This window comes from Clavelina lepadiformis, chromosome 4 (assembly GCF_947623445.1).
Source record: "Clavelina lepadiformis chromosome 4, kaClaLepa1.1, whole genome shotgun sequence".
NCBI classification, from domain to species: Eukaryota; Metazoa; Chordata; class Ascidiacea; order Aplousobranchia; family Clavelinidae; genus Clavelina; species Clavelina lepadiformis.
Window position 1 is genome coordinate 21,712,432 of NC_135243.1, and position 21,836 is coordinate 21,734,267.

Consider the following 21,836-nt stretch of genomic DNA (forward strand, 5'->3'; position numbering starts at 1 on the left):
AACTTGCCGTTTACTATATTGGTATTTTCCTACTTTTGTAAACGGGTGCCGGTAAGTGACTACTTTATCGGCCACCAGTTACCCAAGTACGAAAACTCCAATTGTGTAACTGACTATAAGCTGGGATTTTCTTTAAACCCACTAGCCTAGACTAGTTAAATATCCTTAAATGCTGAAGTAGCTATTTCCTAATTGAGTAACTGGAGGCTGGTGAAAGAGCCTAAACGATAACATGGATTAATGCATCAACATTTGCTGCATCTTAAAACACAAAATAACTTTGCTAACCTTTGAAAGGAAAAGGTCGTATAGGCCTAAGCTAAAAAATTTGTCGCATTTCCTCTTGAAAACAACCGCGCCATTGCCAATTATTTGATTTCAATGTAATGTAATTGTAGGCTAGGCTACTAAACCGCAAAAAAAACGGAAGCCGGTAAATACAGGCGTAGGGCAATAAACAAATTTCCTTCCCATTATCCATGGACGTTAACAAACAATACTAGAAACTGCACATAAACAAGCCTGCTATGCAAACTCAAAACAGTTCAAACATGCAACCAATGCCTAGTCACCTTCAGCACACTAATGACTTAGCAAACATGCTTATGTTTTTAGTGCATCTTGTAAACGCGGAAGTTTCACAAGTTAAATAGCAACTTTTTTGTGGAAATAAAAATGGGGCTAGTTGAATCGTGTATGCCTGTATGGCTTGGTTTCCCAAGCTTTGTCCTGAGAGACGATCGAAAATGTGCTGCAAAGTTAAATATTTTGTTTACTGTTGTAACATCATTAATGGTATACCGGCTATACACAAGGTATTAATAAATATAACGTATACGCATGTATAGACAGTATAAAAGATAGGTATGAAAGTGGGAAACTGACAGACTATTTATTCCCCATGTGACACCAATTATGGATTGACCAAAGACCAAGGGGGTAATCGATGCTCTTCCTGCAAAATTTTCACAAAAATGGCGAACAAAAAATCTTTACATCATTTCGTATTCTATGCTGCATTCGTGCGAAAATAATTCACGAACGATTACAGAAATATTTTCACTGGTCAAAAATGTCGCAAAATGTGATAAAATATTCCTACAATTTTCGAATAGTCAGACCTTTCGTAGATGTTTACGTGGATTAGCCTACTAGTAATTTTAACCAATTAGAATAAGGAGGAGACTAGTTTTTCGAAATGTCAAAAGTCGTGAAAATAACATAGAGATTTTTATATACAGCAACTTAGCTCTCCACAGTTGTAACATAACATTGTGGACAATATATGAAAGATACGTCTGATGGGGAATTAATCAGAGAATTTCGAATGTATGCGAAACCTGCAACCTTGCAAGTGACAATTTACCAAGTGTCTCCCAAAATTTGTAGCCTATATAATTAGTAGACTAGTCGACATGAAGTAAAATGATTTGTTCTTGTATTGTCTTTATGATAAAAAATAAGTATTATTATAGCTGTATCGTACACTGCCACTTGTTTGTTATTTAATTGTATTTTTAAGATGTTTGTGTTTATGTGCAGTAATTATGACGTAACTCTTGTGCGCCTCGAATGCCGCAGGTAGCAGCACAGGCTACCTCTTGTGATTGAGTCGATCTAAAACCTGTGAGATCGGGTGGAGACGCTTTTCTACAATCGGAGTTAAGCTACTCACTTGAGCTATAGTGAGTTCGGGGCAGGGACCTCGTTTCAGGGGGAACAGGGAGACATGTACCCCCGAACTTGGGAACAATTATCATAGTTTATCACAACTGGAACTGTATTCTGCAACTACCAATGCATATCACATCAAGTCTGTCCCCTCCAAAGTTTTTCAAGCAAAGTAGGTCCCTGGCTCGTTGACATTCTATACGCGTATCAAATCATAAGTTAGGATACGCTACAAAGCCGTTACAGTATTACATTAATATTGTTTTATTTTTTGGTAAAAATATAGTAACTTGCAACCGTATCGATGTAAAGGAAAATTCAATGTTAGCTGGCCCATATTTATAAATTAGGTCTATGTTAAAATTTCTAAAATTTTGCGGGATGAACCTCAAACAAAAATTCTGAACTTTATCTGGCGATTCAACATCCAACAGAGGGAACTTGCATCAGAATATGGAGGATAAATTTACAAGGAAAACATGCTATGTGCAAAATGAAACACCTTGGGCTAAAATTTATTAAACAAAATTCAAATTTTGGCATAAATGAACAAGTGCTCGCTTGCTATACTCTATCAACACTACAGTAATAAAAACATGTACTGGGCTCTTCTGGAAGGAATTACAGTTTTGCATCTGAACAAGATGATGAACTCCCGTCATCAACTAGAAGAAGGTCCGACTTGGCATTCCCTGAAGAAAAAAAATGAAAAAATATCTTATTAGGGTTATAAGCCTAACGGTGAACACTAAGAAGTTGGAATTAGACCTATAGATTCTACTGAAAACTTTTAATGTTTAGCAGTGGTGTTAGAGAAGGAAGAAGGGATCGTTTGTAAAGAACTGTTGGACGAACTTTCATACCGTTTCCGTTAACATCGTTTTGCTTTAGACGTTCATTCTCTTCTTCATTTTTCACCTGTTCATGGCCATTTCCAAAGCTGTCAATGCACTTGTAGACCACGAAGTAGAAAAATGATACAGCGGCTGTCATTGCGAAAGAAATGCGGAACATGTCATCGCCACCGTATTGTTCAAATAAATATCCGCCTAATAAGGCTCCCGAACCGTAGCCTAAACAATACATATAAAAATAACCAATCTAAGGTCAAGCAAACCTATGAAATAGAAACTTAATATAGTTGCCGCAATCAGTATTGCAAGTAAATGCTACATTTTTCAATGTTGTAGCCTATCCAAGCAATAAAATATTAGTTAACAGTAGCTATACGTGACCTAACTGTAGGCTACAATTGGGCATAAAATTCACCACAAACTATTATTTTCAAATTAATGACAACTATAGCTGGTAGTTGGTTAACAATTTTATACATTCGGTTATTGCATGTTTCAAGCCTGGAAGTTTGGGAATCATCGACAGCAAATAAACCTATTTTTGCTAGGACACGTTTCAAACAAATGTTGCAAATTTTAAAGCGTGGTTTGCAAAAACAGGTCTGCAGTATCATTGCCATATTTTTCGGTGAAATAATTTCAACCTACCAAGACCATACAATAAAGCTTGTACCAAGCCCATGGTAGTCGCGGCTAATCCCGGCGGTGAAATATTTGCAATGTGGTGACAGGCTGCTATCCAAGTAAGAGGCCAGCTGACGCCCCGCAATGCCTCGGCAAATATGAGATGCCAGGCTTCTGTGACCAGTGTGTATAGGAAGAGTCGTACCTAAAAAACAACGTTGGCTACTTTGTCCGGTTTCAAGTAGAGTAATAATAATAATAATATATATACAGTAGTATAATCAATAATAATAATTAATCAATAACCAGTATAATCAATAATAATCAGTTTCAAAAATTAATCTAAAAACGAACAAATTTGGAACAGTTAGGTGTGTCATACGCACAGAGTAGGCCTACAAACAAAATCTCTCTTATCTAAAACAGTCAAGGACAATACTGTCATCTCAAAAAGACATTTCTTTAAGAGGACATATACTTACCCCCATTATGAAAAGACCACCCGTCATCATCAACCTCGGACCAAACTTCCTTATGAGTGTTCCGGATACAATGTAAGTCAAGACGTCGAGGCTAGATGCCACCGTAGTGGTCATGGCAAGCGTAGTACTGGTGGCGTTGAACCTGTCTTCGGCCAGCCAGAACATGTAAAGCTCTCCTACAGCAATCGAGTATCCTACCGTTGTGATCAGCACTAGGAAGGGAAAAATTCTCACGTTGGTGAGCAAGATCTACAAAAGAAAGCAAGTTTGACGAAACAGAATTGAAATCTTATAAAATAGGGGCTTATAGCGTTCTTCCAAATTCAATTTCCAAAAAAGGCAGGGCCTGAAAAAATAAATCTAAAGTTTATGCAATCGCCCAGACATGGTGTCATTTAGGATTCAACTGGTTTCGGTTTGTATAACGTAGAAAGTTTGAAGTTGAAGTCTAATTAACATTACACTTTGCGTTCGGTATTGACTAACAAATAAATGCATTATTCCCCATCAACCACCAATTGAAACGGAATGCAAAAATAAACCGACCTTAATTGTCCCAAAATTACCTTAATGCCGGAGAGCTTTATTTTTTGATCAGGTAGATCTTTCACGACTTTAGAGCTTAAATTCCACGTCACAATGCACAGTATTGACCAAAAGAATGCAGGAGCGAAGAACACCGGAGTAAATATGAGATTGCTGTTAGGGTCTGTTACTTGAGCAGCAATTGCGTCTACGTTACAAATAAATATGTACGCTGTAAAATGGGGGTAAATATTTTAAAGTTGAAGGATTACAAACAAAAATATTTATACAAACAAACAAACAAACCTTTTATCAGCCCAATCAATATTGGCGCTGCGCCGAAGCCAACAGCGCCCCACATCCGCTGTAGTCCAAAATTATGTCGCTCTTTTTCAGGAAAAACGCCCAAAATCATTGAATCGACAACGGTGGTTCCCCCAAATACAGAAATTGACGTCAGAACAAATATGACCATCAAACACCAAAAAGTAGCCCCATATTCGTCTTCTTGTGATTGTGACGTAATGTCATGAATACAGAGACAGATATTTTCTGTTGTGTTTTTGAAAATGTCCGAAGCCAGACGTAAATCTATGTTAAAACTAGGCACAAAAGTTACATTTGCTTTGCACGCAAAGGACGTAATATTCGCAAGTGACGTGTTCAAATGCGCAACGTGGTTTATGACGTTAGTGACAGGAAGAAGATTTTCCATTCCTCCTGCAAGAAACTCTTCTGGGATCACTTCTTCATATTGGAATGACGTTGTGTTTTGGCGTAATAAAGAGCAGCTTTCCCTACTTGTATTAACTTGAAGAATTTGAGATTCGCTTGCACACTTCAAAGAGGTCAAAGTTCGGTTATCGCAGGAAGCTTTTTCTGAATTAAGGAACTTGCAGCTGACAGGAAAACAAGATGCCTGAATGCTTTGCCCTGATAAATGTGGATGCGTCAGAAAGGGTTAACTGTGGTTCACAGTACGGGTAAAGATAATATTTGCTGAATTGGTAAACTTAAAGTGCTAACGTAGCATTGTTAAAAGCTTTACTCTAAAATCTAAATATATCAATTACGTAATTCATAATACCTGTTTGATCAAAATGTTTCTTCTCTGGGGGTATGAAGTATAATGACGCAACGAAGATCGCCCCGGTAAAAAATAGCCAAAAGATCACACCTTTAGGCTTTCTTGTCTTATCGGTGATCCAACCAAGAGTTGGCGGGATAAACATGCCCAGAATCCGGTCAACTGCCGAAATTATTCCGTTTTGAGTAGTGGACATTCCCATGTGTTTAAGCAGAAGTGCGCGAAAGACAACTTGACTTGCTTGCCCTAAATCAAATGAAAAAGATAAAAATTGTTCTTAAAACTCCTTTTTGCTTTGAGTATAGAAACTAACTGAAAAACGACGTAGAAACTATTCGTAAAAAACATAAATTCTGCAAAACAATCTAAGGCTTAGATTGTAGATTGATTCTAAGCAAAAGTGGAGAAGCAGCCACCTACGAACCTACCAGCCTGAACAGTGAAATATATGACCTTTAAGGGGATATAACTAAGATTGACCCGGCACTCCTTGCCTTCTCCGTTGTTTCTCCTGTCCTGGGGCAACATATTTAGTGACGTCATACTTGCGATCTCCATGACGAGTTGTGTATGACGTCACAACAAAACGATACAAGTAGAAGTCTGAAGTGTCTGCAAGAGGCAAAAGTTCGTTATACACAAGAGTAAACTGGAAACAAGGCACTGGGAGCTTGCACTACTAAGTATGAGTATATGCTGACCTCAGCAAGACTTCCGGAGACCTTTGAGCTAAAACTTGAATCAAGTTGCACTAAAAATCTGGTTTTGAAATTCGTTGCTTTGATTTTCGTTCCTTTGAAGTTTAGCTTTCAAAATATCGTCGTAAATTACATTAAATGCTGTTGCTGTAGCAAGCTTATGACTAATTGTCGGATACAGCTCACTACTGCAATCCCCTATTCCTGTAATCGATGACTAAATTGTATTTGTTAAACGCAACATGCTCTCCTATCGTATAACCAGCGTAGACTGTCACAAGGCAGCATTGCTGATACTTATATGCAATGCACACAGATGTGCTGCGAGCCGCAATCCCTTTCCACCATAGATAAATTAATCAATGGTTCACACATCACAGCTTCCTTTATCCACTGAAGTGGAAAACCGAAAAATCGAACAGAAACCGAAAAAGTGAAACATTAATCAACTGTGAGTATAACCTTGGCAACTACGCTAGATGATGAACTGTACGGCGCCGCTTTGTAGGCAACCAATTGCACCACCAATATCCTAGCTGCAAAGCTAGCAAGGAAATAAAAGTAGGCCACATCGGTCTACATTGCTCAGTAATTGGCTGTAGTAAAATCAGATTCTTACAAGTGAAACCTTTATAACAAAACCGCAACGCTCTTGCGATGAGAAAAGTACCCATCGACCGCGTTTTCGCAGAGTTTGCGACCTTCAATCCTCAATTACTTTAAGTACACACTAGACACTACACAAACCAATTTGCAGCTGCAAATGTAAAGCGATTACCGAGCTTACTACGAAGCAACTCTGACAACGTTTGCTGACTTAGCCTATGTAATCACAAACCGCCACTATTTTTACTTCTGTTCAATTTGATGACAACCTAATACCAAGACCGGTTTACAAAGCTTTAATGTAATGTACGGTTTCCTTTTCCGAACATGAACAACTGGTACAAGGCAAAGCAAGCGACAATAATAATCGGATTGCTGTCTTTAGTGAGAACCACTTGACCGACAGCAGTGGATTGTTTTGGAGCTGCAAATCTTTGTTCCTAAACCTATTACGTTAGAACACTTCAGTAACAGAACTATACGCAAAAAGAAAGAACGCTTTGAAAATGTATACAAAGCTGTGTGATATATGTAAAGTGTGATTAAACAACTTACAGTGATCTAAGCTTTGTCTTGAAATTGCACAATATGCAATTGGGACATTTTATTGAATTTCTCTTTACAGTAGGCTACGTTAAAGCCCTCAAGGTTGTTCTAAAACATCAAACTTATGATAGTTTCAATTAAACAAGCGGTTTTAAATTCGCGATCTGTATTTCATTATAATTTTACATATTTCGGTCCCAGTTCGATTCAATCCACAACGACTAAACCCAGGATGATTCAACCAACATCTATGGGTTGAATTATTCTGGAACCTTATCTAAACCGGGTGAGCGACATTGCTATTTTGACTTTGTGCGGCCGACGCAGCACACAAATTTTCAATTGTTAATTACTCGAAAACAATACGTCGTAAACTGATCAGATTTTTACAGGTTAGTAGCAAAAACATCTGGCTTCCTGTATACATCATAATTGTAAAACTAAAGAAAGTGCATTTAGTGTAAATTAAGTATTTCTACAAGTGATGCATTTCTAGAGTTTTTCTTTGTAACGCCGCGCTCCTGCTGTACTTAAATGCTCGGAAAACCAGCGAGAAGAGAACACAAGAGAACAGTTAGTCGAGTTAGTTGTACGTGAATGATTAAACGAAAACGATACGCTTCAATGCGCTCATGGCGACAGCAGGGATCAAGATTATGAAAATATGACAATATCTCAAAACAAATTTTTGGAAAAGTCACCAAATTTCAAGTCTCTACAGCAAACAGTGCAACTGTACGCCACGTTTTGCTGTAACCGTGTGCAGGGTTGTCACACATAGTGTAGATACGTACGTTGGTTGAGTTGTGCTGGGTTTAGTTGTTGTGGGAATCATCCGTGTGTTCAATCGACTTACCACCACATATTTCTCTTAAATTCAAATTGCACCAGATTTCAGAAACGATGGTGCAAGTTTAGACGCAAATTTAACTTTTTTCTGAACTAACCCCCTAAAAGGATTGTCTATGACAGCAGTAAATATTTTTCGCGAAATTAAATAACGAATCTGAAAACTAAATATTTACATCAGGTGTTATTTACCTTCACTTATGCTCACCAGTTTTCGTCAACGTATGATATCAATTGCACTCATTTTACCCCTTACTCAAATACACTGGACCTGTGTATTAAATAATCCCAAGGTATTACGTAAAGGCGCAGTTTTCAGCAGACAAACGCACCTAATAGGGCCAATTTGGGCAATTTTCAGTCAAAGCAAACGGATATGTCAAATATAACAATAAAGGTTTCGCATTAATCCACTTACGCCATTCAAGTTCCGACAATGAACACAAAAACGCAAGAACAGCAGGTACAAAGTGCACCTTTGGTTTCATAACTCAAATTTAGCAAGTTTGCTTTTATATGTTTTTTCAGTGACTGTCACTTTTATCCAGCTGGCTAATCATGTTTGCACAGAGCAAAGACAAATTTCCCAACTGCTGACTCTGTAACTTAATTATCCTTCCATTGCGTACGAAAGCCAGTAAAGCGTCAATTTATCATTTCTAGGTTTGCAGTATTTTGTCACGTTCGTTGTAAAGATATTTAACTTAATCTTTTGCTTTCACTGGGCGCCCATAATAATTTCATCAAAGGAATATGATGTGTATATATCCTAACAAAGAAATACGTGAGGCGTCCATAGGCATTTATTTAAAGGAATACGATTAACACAGGATCGAACGAAGTCAAACATACGGAATGAAACCACATAACCGAAGGAGACGTAGTCCACCATAATCACTTTGGTAAAGTAATTCAGGTGGTTTAAAATTTATTTTATTGACGATATTATCCTGTTATTGGTATAAAAATGCATCCATTTTTATTACAGACATGAAAAAGTATAATTAACTATTTGCGAATAAAATGAATAACTAATTATTTGCTCTGCATTCCCCGAAAAAATGGACAGAAAGTTTCCGAACCTCTTCAAACTTATAAAAGAACGATCTACTTCGTAGTCGTGGTTCTTCATTTTGTCTGCCCCACTCAGGATTAAGCTTAAACCGCGCAGTTTCCTCTCTCGTCGTGGAGATGCCGCTTGCCCTACTTTGACCGATTGGTCACGTGATGTGAAAGTAATTACAACCTTCTGACTACGTATAAATTCCACCTGATACAATGGGAAACGCGCTGCATTTACCATATGAAGAATGCTGTCTAGTCTCTGTCAAGTGGAATGCTCTTTCCAGTCGGCAGGAAGTGTAATATAGCCTCTGTTCTGTCGGATAAACTTAAACAGATCTAAAGCGTTCTACTTTTAATTTAACTTCAGAATAATTACTCGTGTGCTTGCTTTTGTTTTACAATATTAAGCTATAACAAGGTCAGCAACATACTCATGCCTTCTCATAATCAATCGCAAACGATAAACGATACGTAACGATGACAACATTACAATATCAAGCAGAAAAAACGGGTTTCTTCTGTCAGTAACTCAATTCAAACGTTCAAAAAGCAAGCCTGTTCAATGTTCATGAACAAGGCTAGTTTCCCAGAAAAAGATGATATAATTACTAATGACGCAAAGAAAGATTTAGTTAACGTCAAATCAATAACGTGATGCAGAAACGTGGCGCCACCTAACCGTAAGGGACCGTTACGAGTGACTGACCGCTAGAGTGGCTAGCGTAATTCGAGTATGAAAAGAATCAACCAGTTTTGCGCGCATAGAAGATTATTAAAAATCTTCTTAATCATTCCACTTTCCCTGTGGTCGATCATGTAGTTTTATAACAACATATCTTTGGTCCCCACAAGAAGTAGAAAAAATTTAACCATTTTATTTGTCACGTGGTCAATCAGCTGTTTTGGATTTGGCAGCACGTGTCGACCCCATTATAAACAAACTAGCGTTTCTTTGCTGTGGTGAAACAAGTATTTGAAGGTAAGAAGTTAATCGTCGACGGTTAGCGGTGGCCCATAAAAAGTTTGTTATGATAACTTGTGTTATTTTTAAATTCGCAGCCACGAACCAAATAGGCTAAATGACACGCAGAAATCTTTTTTGTTGTGAAAAATATTTTTGCCATAACTTTTAGTAGACACACCCGATGAATGGCAAGCTCATGGTTGCAAAAGTTTGAGTCGAGAAAATAGACACAATTTTTACCCTAGAGTGCTATCGTATATTTTCTCCTTTTTTATTTGATTGTATACTAGGTTACCATAGTTCAACCACCATCAACTTTGGAGGAGAAATCATGGTGTTCATATATCGTGCTATCATTTATTTTTTATCATTGCTGGTGGATGAGCGAAAAATAAATTGCTAACCATTACAGCAGGATGCCATAGTTAACAACTTTTCAAGCAAACAATAAACAGAAAAAACTCAAAGGCCCAAAGCAGTCATGAATTAAAAAACAACTTGGTAACAGTGAATAACGGTTAGCACGGCCACTAAACCCAGCATGCAAATATTACAAACATACAGACATAGAAAATAAAGGAAGTTTCTAATTGTGACCTGCACCTATGAGTAACGTGCCTAAAACGTTAGTAAATATTACAGTGAAGTAATTGAAAATGACAGAATGATTATTTTTATGTTCCGGTGAAAAAGTAGCTTGGTAAAATATATATATAATACAAAAAGGAGCTTGTCTCAAGTATCATTTAGCTCCTAAGACTAATCTGTTATTACTTAAGCCAAGAAATTAATTGAGTTGAGCAGCATTAATTACATTTGCTTCTGGTTGGGTTGATGTTATTATAAAGATAAACATTAAAATATAGTAAAGATTTTAATTATACTTTCACCTGGTTTACAAACAGTTCTTAAATGTTACCTACCTGTGGTGTGGTATTTTGTAATGTAGCTGTAATCTTCTTCTCCAACTAGAACTAGTTAAAGCTTTTCTGTTTTCTCTGTCATTATTTGGCTTGTAAACTCTTTACAAAAATGTGACTGACCTGAAAAGTATCTTATTTTATGGTTATTACTAGGTAATAGTTACATCATAATGAAATTTTATGTTGAAAGGTACACTACTTTCCAATTCAGTAACATGTGCAGGGATTGCTATTTAGAATTTATATGTAATAAGAAATCCACTGTTTTCATGTTCACAGTTATTTTGTAGAAGAACAAAAGGAGCATATCACATTTCACAATTGTGGTGTTTGCATTCCAGACTGCAGAGTATGGCCATGTTCAGTAAGATCTTGGGTGCGCCAGACAGCCCAAAATGGCAAGTGCGGTGCACAAAAATGCTTAAATCAATGGAAGTGCGCACTTAGGTGCATAATTACACAATAATATACACAGTTTGACTTATTCAAATCGTAAATCAATTAAAAATTGAGTGCACGGAAGTCCTGACCAAGTCATTAAGTGCAAAATAATGCAACTTAAATGCGGTGCTGAAGCTCATGAAAAGCAGTGTGGAGTGGGCCTATGCCAAACTCTGCAGTCCTATTTGCATTCCAATCAAATTAAATTATTAATTAGCTACTACATAAGCTAGCAGAATTGTAGCAATATGTTAACTGGTCAAAATGAGACCACTGTTTATGGCCAATTACCTAATGGCGTGACAAATTACCTTAATGAATACCACCGTAATTAATATTTCGGTAACAGTTTTCTTTGCTAGTTTCTATTGTGATGCCAACTTTTCTGTAGATTTAGGTTACTTGTCCTTTCATTACATTGATCGGAAAAGTTATTATGGGAAAAACAAGCAGAAAAACTAGAGCAAAAAAAAAAGATTTCAACAAAGTTAAGTTAAAAGTTGGGAAGAAGAAACCTCAAGCGAGCAACTTTACAGAGACGTCGTTTAAATCTCGGTCAATTTATATTCCTGACCAATTGAAAACAGAAAATCAGGTACATGTGAAATGTTTTGAATTTTCTCACAATTTTCTTCCCAATATTTCCTTAATATTTCCAATATTTTTAACTACGTTCAGTCAGAGTATTGCTGTTTATCAAGGTACCAAATATGTAGTGTTAACGTTTACTAGCGTAGTCAGACATTGCTCTTAAAACAACAGTAGTCTGGTCCTGGTTGAACTCACTACCAAATGCAATGTTCTTCAATCCCCTTTTCCTAACTAAAGCTTTGCTATTTTTAACTCAAACTCAGCAGCAATTTGTCTAAAAAATACCTTTTTTTTTAAATGATTACAGAGTAGTTGTAATAATTTGCTTTTATTTTAGGATGAAGTTGTTAGCCGCGGAAAACAAAATCTGGATGTTCTTTTGAGTCATTTAAACCACTCAAGCCCAAAATTCAGATATCGAGCGCTGTGTGGAATTAAAGAAATTCTTATAAAGAAGCAAAATTTAAATTGGGAACTCCCAAAAATATTCGAAAAAATTTCGAAGTTAATTGTAGATGACAACTCGGAAGTAAGGTAGATCTTTCTGTTTTTTTTATATCTTTTGTTTTGTCGTTCATAATTGCTTGGAATGTCAATAGAATTGCTGTTTACTGTGTGCATTCATTCAACATGACGGTTGTTTCTGTGCAGAAGCGGCTGTATCTCATGCTTTCAAATCTTATTCAAATGGTTGCCTGAGGTTAGAGTCAGTCCATTTTTCTCATTGATATTGTCTTACCTATATTGCGCAATGTCTCATCTTTCCATTGAAGTACAGAAAGACTCTTTAAAGGTATCAATATCTTGTCAAAGCTGTAACCGTTTTGGTATTTTATGTTTAGTGGGATACTAATATGTCTAATGCTGCTTGTAATTACTATAAACCATATGCGTATATATATAACCTTTGCACTTGCTTCTGTATGTTTTTATTATTCAAATAGCGACAACGGTTTGCAACTGTTGCATGAACTTGCTAAAAGCAATACATAACTAGCAATACACTAACTAGTTTTGGACTAGATTGCTGAATAAATTACATATTTACTTGCATTTGTATTGCTTTTAGCAAGCTCTTGGAACTTCAGAACCACTTCAACACTACTCGCTTTGTTGAAATAAGTAAATGGTCTTGTTTTTCAGATACTTGATTTGTGTCTTGAAAATTATCTAAGCCTTGTGCAGTCCGAGGGCGGCACGAAACTCTTGGAGTATTTCATCGAATTAATTTCCACCAACGAAACTGGCAACAAATCGCGTGGTAGAATGATCACGATGAAATTTTCAAAACATGAATCGGCCTTGAAATGGCGGACGCAAATTTTAGCTTGTCTTCTTCGATTGCTGAGTAAACCAAGAGATGAGGTAACCAAGCCTTTAATTGTGTGCAAAGATTTTTCCTGTCATATTCCCATCGGCAATGCCTTAATACCGCCAAAACCTCCAGGAAGAGGTCTCATAATAAGGTAAGTGTTAGTTTTTATGGCCTACGTCTTGTGCTTAACTTACCGGTTGTGCTAACTCATGAGTTACTGTTGCTATATTTTACTCACCACTATTTGTTTTGCAATTTTGCTGTCATAAAAAATAGGAAAAACTTTAACGCTAAGATTAGCTTCATTTCCAAGTTTTACATTTAGAGATCTGCAACTAAAATTTCTCAATCCAAGCAAAGAGAAATCCATGAAGGAAATAGCAACAATGATCATCCCTCTTCTAGTTCAGTGTTGGTTGGATGCTTCAAGTGCCGGTATACTTCAAAAGAATGTTGAGACCACCACGACCATGCTGCTTGTTGTTAAGATTACATTTGAATTGTGTTCACATGTAATAGAAGCATTTCTTCCTGCCGATGAAACCGTAAGTGAAACATCTTTTACTTGCCATTCTCTAAAATACTACCAACTGTAATGCACTGAACCAGTGAACTGTAATGTTACTTGCATTTTACAAATAACTTGCATATAATTATACATGCATTTTTGTTGTTTTTGATATTGCTTCTGGCTTTGAAAATTGCAAAATAGTGAACTATAACTTGTTACTGGATAATTTCATGCAGTTTTTTTACTGCTGTGCTTTTTTAGATTATGTGGTTACGCAAGACTTACATGACAACCTTTACTAAACATTTCTTCAATAACTTTCCATTTGAACAAATTGAAATCGCCGAAACTAATACTGGAAGGAAAGGAAGAAAATCAAAAATTGCCCAAGTGAGTTGTATCATAGATGTTTCGTAAAATAATAAGTTAATGAAGAAGATATGCATCTATTATCTTTCAAACAAGTCTTACCAACAAACTTAAGAGGGTTTAGGCAGAGTTAATAAATTCAAAAGCTGTGGGCTACATCTGTTTACTAAGTATAGGCCGAGAAGAACTGAAACCTGAAAGGATTTGCTGAATATTGCCTGCGCGGAAGATTTCGGCAAACACGAATGTTAACTATGGCCAATCTAAATACAGAATTACTTATAAATTCATCAACCTTTGCAAGAACTGCTGATCGATTTTTCTAGCTAAGTTGAAGTAGAGTCAACATTTCTTACAAAAGTTCGTTTACTTTAGGATTTTGCTTTTTAAAGTGCCATGCGGTCATAAATTTTTTACAGTTACGTCACATTACAAGTAACCTTTGGCAACTTTTGGATGAAATTGTCATTTGGTGCTGATACGATTAGATTCTGTTTTTTTTCTGTACGCCTTTATAATATTCGGACTCGCACAAACTCAAATAATTATTATCTTTGCAACACATCATTTGAGGGCGTGGGGGTTCCAAAAAGGGTCAATTTGTTTCTTTGTTGGTTTTTTTATGCAGTAAAATTACTAAAAATGCTATTACTTGAAAATCGCTCCATGGAGTCTTATGAAATTTTGCAAGTCAACTAGGCTTGCCTGAGACTATACCATGCTGGAACATAACATCAATCAAATCTCTCTAGCTCCTGTTACAGTAAACCAAAGTCAAAAATAGATTTTTGGGCCTAAAAATACACATTTCCTACTTTTTCATGTCAATTTCTACCTAATTTGTGTGCGCAACCTGAAACTTTTAACAACTGCTAGGCCAGGGTCGGCAACCTTTTGCACTTAAAGAGCCATTTTAACCGATATTCCACAAAATAAAATTCACTGGGAGCCGCAAAACTATTTTCACAATAAAATGAAAACGACACATATGGATATCATATATCGACTAATTATGACGTCACAACCAGAATGATTATGCTTTCATTTACTATAATGTGCTCAGTGAGATAAAGACGCGAGTGTTCTTCTGTTTGTTTCTACTGTAGCAATAAAATTAATAAGAGCCGCATCAGAAGGATGAAAGAGCCGCATGCGGCTCCGGAGCCGCAGGTTGCCGACCCCTGTGCTAGGCGAAGTCCCAAGCTAAAAACAGCACCAATCATGCTTCCCTCTGATTGATCTAAACAGGTTTTTTTAAAACCCTACATAAGAGTCTAACGAAATAAAAAAAAATCTTCATTTTCGAACCATATACCTCCTTTACTGTGTACATGCATGATTGCTGTATATTTATCCCATCCTTATCTGCTTAGGGGAAGGACATCATTTTGGTCAACTTGGTCACTTGCAATCTTATCACTTTGTTAAACACTGATAAAACCATCGAAGAAGACGGAGTGAATCTTGCAACGGCTGCCTCTTGGTTATCAGAATTTTTTTCCGTTTGTGCCTCAGAGCGAAATTTTGTTGACAATCAAAATTTCTATTTTGCTTTGTCATCGTTCAGAAAATTGATATTGTTGGACGCTGACTCGGGTAAATATACCATGTTTTGAAAAAAGTTCAACGCTGTGTTGCTGTTGCTGTGTGTTTACATTGTGTGGTTTTTATGTAGCCTTATACCCCATCCATTACCTAAAATGTTTTGTTTATTTTTGAAGAAACTTCAACTACTTTGATTTCATCATTGTATCGTTACTTCCAAACTTTATCGCAAAACCAGTATCAGAGAAAAATACTTCGTTTGTTGATTGATTTGAGTCAAGACCGGAATGACAGCTTGTTTGAGTATATTATTTTATTTTTGCTATTTTTTTCACTTGTGTGGGATCCCACAAAGTGCTAGTTCGCTACTTCGCTCATAACACTTAAAACTGATTTCGGAAATTCTTTTTCACTTTAGAAACCCAGTCTTTCGAGAATTTTTAAATTCTTTACCATCGCAACTTATTACCCATCTGAAAGAATTGGTGAAAAGAAAATCTTCAGGCTGCAAATTGTCTACAGGTAGATGTCTATGCTTTGAAAAGCTTTGTCGTGTTGTGTGTGATTAGTAAAATATACTGTAATGTAAATAATACAGTTCAGTGGCTCTGGTGGATAGTCCTAAATTTGAGCAATGTTATAAAAAAATAAAGTAAAAAATGTGTAGCAATCGGAACTTGCACAAAGGCTAGCTCGGTAACCAAGGCTCAAGCGTTGAGGAATCATTGCTGGTTTAAGTCGTGCAGACTGTTGATAGTATTGACTATTGATAGTATACTATTATATAGTCTACTACATTAAGACTATTCACAGTCCAAGGGTAATGATTATCATCATACCCAGCACCAATTACACATGGAACGTAAAAACAAAAAGAAAAGACAAATGTAGATTGACTATAATCAATTTCTCCTAAAAAATACTGCAGAATTACACATCATAATTGCAAAATTCAATGTTTCATTTTCTCCCCATTCTTCTTTTTACTTGTGTTTTGATGCATTTGATACGAGACCTGTTGTGGTGTCAAGACAGCCACGATATTATCTATCAGTACTATTTATGGATTTCTGTATAACTATTCTATTCTGTAGACATAAATTCATGTAGTACCAGTCTGGTACTTCATTGCATTAAATGTGTGATTATAAGAAGAGAGAAGGGGTTTGTTACGTCTTGGAATAACAGCTTTCATGGCGTGCTAAGTGTGATAGAAGAGCAATACAGTGACATCTTTTGCACATCTGAGCAGCAGTGTATGGAATGCAGCGCATTTCAGGTACTTGCATATTTTACTTAATCCCAAGTGGCCACTCTGCAACTGCCAAATTATTTCACACAATTGTCATATATTAAGAAAATTAGACTTTTAAGAATATTTTTGTAATGGTTGTTTGATTATACGATATAGCTCTTCTGGGGAGCCACTTTTCACAGGTTATTTAAGACAAGTCTAACAACATTAAAAGATTATTTAAGTGCCGATTATTTTTGTAGAAGAAACTGGTTGACTGCTCTATTTTCCATTTTCCATCCATCTCAATAGAAGATCACAGAATCTTGTCTCATATTTGCCACCAGCCTTACTTCCCCGTAGCTCACGTGGACCATATCATGGGCGTATTGCAAATGAGGATTGATCCTCGTCACAATCTGCCCGAGTCAGATAGCATAGACAAATTAGAAAAATTTCTCGTGATCAGGTTTATGTTGTCAGTTCTGCTAGGTGAGTTCTCTACAGTTGCATTGCATTCGTTATACTTTATTTGCTTGCATAGCACTTTCGCAGCTTTTGTTTAACTCATTATTCACGTAAAACTGACAACTCTGTGTGACTTTTCGGGAACGTTAACTTATCACCTGACAAACTTTAGGTGTAAAAACAGAAGAAGAAAGGACCGTCAATGACTTATCATTACCATTGTCACACATTCAAAGGCATTCAAGAGTTGTTAAATGTGTATGTGACAGGCTGCTGATACTTGCAAACAATTCACCTCTTCCAGAGACTTTACTGACATTTTTGCGAATAAGAATATTTGTAAGGAAACAGTTTGCAAGAATAATTGTTGTAATAACACAATATATTGAGTTCAAATCAAAATTTCCATACGTTATATGTACAAAAAATTTTTAATCGTAGATCGTTGAGAACATTTCAAATGTAAAATCAAGCATGGGTTTACTTGGTCTTGGAAAGCTGGTTTGCTCATCTGCTCTCACTCAAGGTTTGTAGAAAATTTTGATGCTTTAATTGGGATTTAGTTTTAAACCACGTGTTGTTGTCAAGATTGTGCTGACAGATGATTCACATTCGCATATTTTTCACCTCCCTCTTTATTGGGGTTTATTGATCTACAGTTGCCGTAGCAGGCAAATAGTTTATAGCTAATTTTTTAAAGTTGCGGTTGGTCTAGAAATATGGGGTTGATGTGGGGTATACGAACCAGCAGGTAATTTAGCCACAGGCTTGACAAATCCATCAATAAAATTTGCCTAGTAATAGTAGACAGCTTGGGTTAGACAAGTGGTTAAATTGAATATAAACACCATTATTTATGTAGTGCAGATTCAAATAATTTATTCGGGCTTCTATGTAGTTTCTTTACTGTATTTTAATGTTGTTTTCATTCTTCTCTGAACGTCCCTATTTTGAGCCTTTCCCAACTTCCTGTTCTTTAACCGAGTACAACGATGTTCTCTTACAGTTGCTATATCATTTTTTTAACCGGACACTTTAACTAGAAAACTGATAATATAACATCTAAACATATACTTTTGTATTAACTGTGCGATAAAGTTTGCTTAGCAAACTACATATTTCTACTTTACAGATTTAGAACATCTTGGTCGAATGGTCGCCACTTTTGTAGTGAATTGCTTCACAAACAGAGCTTCATTTCCTGAAAACTGCGACTTGCTCTTGAAACGTTGTGTGGATTTGCTCTCTGTCTCGTCTGAAATTTCAAAGCATTGTGTAGAAAATTTGACAACGCAGGGTAAATTCAGCTGAAAGTTAAATTCGTCCAAAAATCTGTAATAGTTAGTTCTGTTACAAATCCTTGTAGGTTGTAACATACATTAATTGTTGCAGATTCTTCAGTGAATATACTTGCTCTAACTGAGCTTTTGAGGATTTCTCAACTGCGTGATAGATTAGTTGAATCGGCTGAAGCGATATTTAGCTACATTGAAAGAATTAAAACCGTGAGTTATAACTATCATTTGCAGTAACAAGTATTGTTAAAGTGGATAATGTGAAACCGTAAAATTTAAAAACCGTGTACTTTAGGATACCAGGAAAGCAGAGGAGGTTTCAAAACTGAAAACAGCGGCTTCTTTGTTTTTAACGCTACCGTAACTTTCATTTTGTGTTAAAACACTAAATAAAATTTTACACTTGGCAATAGCAAGTTAACTACGACCACGCATTACTTCTATCTAGTGTGGCACTGAGCACATTAACGAATAATCCTCCCCTTGCTATTAGACTCACTTAGAAAAAAACTTTTAATCTTTCCGGTTAGTGTAGTAGACAACAGTAAGAGGTTTTATTGGTGAAAATTGTTTCGATAACAGACGGCAAATAACTAAAATTTCTAGAAGAATCCTTCATTTTGAATTATGTTCTTCAAACTGCCTACCCTTATTAAATGATGGATAAAATATGACAAGCTAAGAACATAACATAGTAGTACACTGGAAACTATTTCACAATTTTTAAATCCAAGCCGAACACTTGAATAGCTATTTAACAGTAGCTTCAAACCAAATACATTTCTGTTTTTCAATTTGCCATAAAATTTATTTCAATAAAACCATTGTATAAGATTGCCTTTCTCGCCCAAGACGGTGCAGCAAGCTGAGATGTTTTTGTAAATTTATAGTAGTTAGATACTCGTTAACAAGGAAAAATATAAAAATTGGCTAGCGGTACAATAAATACACAGAAATGTTGAATCTTGTTAGAATTATTCGGTTGTAGCCTTCATCAAGAAAGCAATGAGGTCTGCCCTCTCCGTCTTCTTTTTAAGACCAGCAAAAATCATCTTGGTCCCTGCAATAATCATGAATACATGAGTCGTAGAAAGCTTGCTGCTCCGAGTAAATCACATTAAACTGCGGGATAAAATATTATGGGAAGCAAGTTGACTCACCTGGGATATATTTCTTGGGGTTAGTTAAGTAAACTTCCAAGGTATCTGCCCCCCAAGTGATTCCTGGAAAACAAGTTTTTACTAGTTACTGCAAAAATTCTTTAATATTGATTATAAATTTAATTGCGTAGCAAAAATCATAACTTCCAATAAGTGTACAATACATCATTAGTGTTATCAGCACGTTTTTCCTGACATAAATTTAAAACCTAAAGTGAAGCCTATATCTATAATATAAATTCACTTCCATGGAAAAAGGCAGAAAGTAGCAACCACTTTTGTGCTACATCCTACCATTCTATAATTGATCAAATTGCTTTCATTACACAGTAGTCTCCGCCTAATACAACGATTTTGGTTACACTAAACAAAGCTGCTATAGTACTGTTATACCATATAATCACACCAATATTTAAAAAGTTGGGCACAATGAACAATGCAAGTGGCATATTTGACACAAAAAAATTAGATGAAAAAAGTGGTCATAATATCTGAAGATTGTAAACAGTAAATGATAGTAAATGGAAAATTTTATTTGGAAAAATGCAAGACCTTACCAAAATGATCATATAAAGTGGGTGGTCATTATCCGTGGCCACAATAAGCAGCATCTACTGTACTGCATATAAATCACAAATGGTATGTATATTCGCATATGCCTTGCCGACTGTTAAAATCAAACCGAAAATTGGGATGTGACTAAATGCATGTGGAAGTTAAGTCTCCACCACAAACCTTTATGTATATACATGACCCAAATAAAATAAATACATACAAAGTTTATTTGATTACAATAATTACAAATGGAACAATATTCACACTAGGGTGAGTATTCATTTACTTTTTTTATTAAAGGTTTTTAATAAAAACTGTGGTTGGGTACATATCGTACCGGTATATGAATATAATTAAAGTCTAACTGAAAGTTGGCATTTGTTGATATTTTAAAAGGAAAAAGTAATAACCTAAACATCTGGTCTTATTTTAACCTCACATCAAAATCCAAATATTTTCCAAAAAAGTCAGGCATAGATTAGATTCAATCACATTAATCTATTTTCCCCTTTGACGTGTCAAGAACATATACCCAAGTTTAAAAATTGGCTACAGAAAGTGTAGGCTATATTACTTGACATTGACTTAGGGTAAGGGTCAATTCAATTAACAAACCTTTGTCTTTGTTGGCAGCGGTGTAATCGAAATCTTCAACAGACCCTGTTTTTCTTCCAATCAAACCGTGAAGGTTTGGTCCTGTAAATATGGTACGACTTGAAACACAAATTCTTGTGAACTAGATAACAGTAAACCTTTGGTCGACTGCTTTATTTCACATGTATTCTACATAACTTTGATAACAGCATTGGCCTAGCCCATAAATCATTACACATATGTTTACTACAGACCCACGTACCTGTTTTATTTCCACCTCCTGCATTGTAAGTATGACACTGAGCACATTTCTGAACAAAAATCTTCTTCCCCTTATCATAATCCCCCGCAGAAGCTCCTTTTTTACCCATTTTTGTGGAAAATTAAGAAATCTAGGCCTAAACAGCAATAAAAAGCTTAAAGAAGTTACTTCAGATAAGATGACCCTTCTGTAAAAAAACGGTAGGAAATTAACAGGTGTAATTGCTTTGTTAAACCACAATGTAATTGTTGGGTCACTGTTAGGTTTGTTGAAAATGTTTTCGACAGGAACTAACTAACAACGCTTCACGCACTATTTTCTACTGATATTCTTGATTATACGTCAGTTACTTCCGCCAAACGTTCATTCATAAGCTGTTTAGTGATTAGCCTACATGCACAAATTTACCTTCTTCGCCATCGGCAAAAATGCCTAAGAAAAGCGATGAAGATATAGCATATATACAGCACACGACAAGTAAATTAACACCTCTATATTTACAACGTGTTGAGAACAAGCTCATTTGCTGATTAATTTCAGCAACATTAAATCACATCTACCCTCAGTCCCTCACCAACCTTCTAATACTGTTACTACGCACT

General features: G+C 36.0%; 3 protein-coding genes across 5 annotated transcripts; 1 reads left to right on the forward strand and 2 right to left on the reverse strand.

Annotated features, from left to right (window-relative positions):
* Window positions 1-2,170: 2,170 nt before the first annotated feature.
* Window positions 2,171-8,839, reverse strand: LOC143451352 (major facilitator superfamily domain-containing protein 6-like). Of its 2 annotated transcripts, XM_076951833.1 has the most exons (9): window positions 5,945-8,839; window positions 5,672-5,855; window positions 5,244-5,489; window positions 4,463-5,089; window positions 4,198-4,364; window positions 3,632-3,880; window positions 3,174-3,354; window positions 2,535-2,744; window positions 2,171-2,363 (listed from the first exon to the last, which is right to left on the reverse strand). In XM_076951833.1, the coding sequence occupies exons 2-9, from the start codon at window positions 5,799-5,801 to the stop codon at window positions 2,293-2,295; spliced, it is 1,881 nt and encodes a 626-aa protein (XP_076807948.1). In that variant the 5' UTR covers window positions 5,802-5,855; window positions 5,945-8,839; the 3' UTR covers window positions 2,171-2,292. The 2 variants fall into 2 exon arrangements, with proteins under 2 accessions (XP_076807948.1, XP_076807950.1); XM_076951835.1 differs by lacking the exon at window positions 5,945-8,839 and having other exon boundaries at window positions 5,697-5,831.
* A 1,065-nt stretch (window positions 8,840-9,904) lies between these two features.
* Window positions 9,905-19,090, forward strand: LOC143451351 (testis-expressed protein 10 homolog). Of its 2 annotated transcripts, XM_076951832.1 has the most exons (17): window positions 9,905-9,986; window positions 11,727-11,930; window positions 12,264-12,460; window positions 12,578-12,719; window positions 13,070-13,392; window positions 13,567-13,786; window positions 14,014-14,142; window positions 15,495-15,717; window positions 15,843-15,969; window positions 16,085-16,188; window positions 16,761-16,945; window positions 17,164-17,392; window positions 17,541-17,707; window positions 17,810-17,894; window positions 18,501-18,665; window positions 18,761-18,873; window positions 18,959-19,090. In XM_076951832.1, exons 2-17 carry the CDS (start codon window positions 11,772-11,774, stop codon window positions 19,025-19,027), a joined length of 2,637 nt encoding a protein of 878 aa, XP_076807947.1. In that variant the 5' UTR covers window positions 9,905-9,986; window positions 11,727-11,771; the 3' UTR covers window positions 19,028-19,090. The 2 variants fall into 2 exon arrangements, with proteins under 2 accessions (XP_076807947.1, XP_076807946.1); XM_076951831.1 differs by lacking the exon at window positions 9,905-9,986 and having other exon boundaries at window positions 9,993-11,930.
* Window positions 19,091-19,193: 103 nt separating this feature from the next.
* Window positions 19,194-21,441, reverse strand: LOC143451353 (cytochrome c-like). The gene is made up of 4 exons (XM_076951836.1): window positions 21,235-21,441; window positions 20,994-21,074; window positions 19,824-19,886; window positions 19,194-19,723 (listed from the first exon to the last, which is right to left on the reverse strand). Exons 1-4 carry the CDS (start codon window positions 21,341-21,343, stop codon window positions 19,638-19,640), a joined length of 339 nt encoding a protein of 112 aa, XP_076807951.1. The 5' UTR covers window positions 21,344-21,441; the 3' UTR covers window positions 19,194-19,637.
* Window positions 21,442-21,836: the final 395 nt, after the last annotated feature.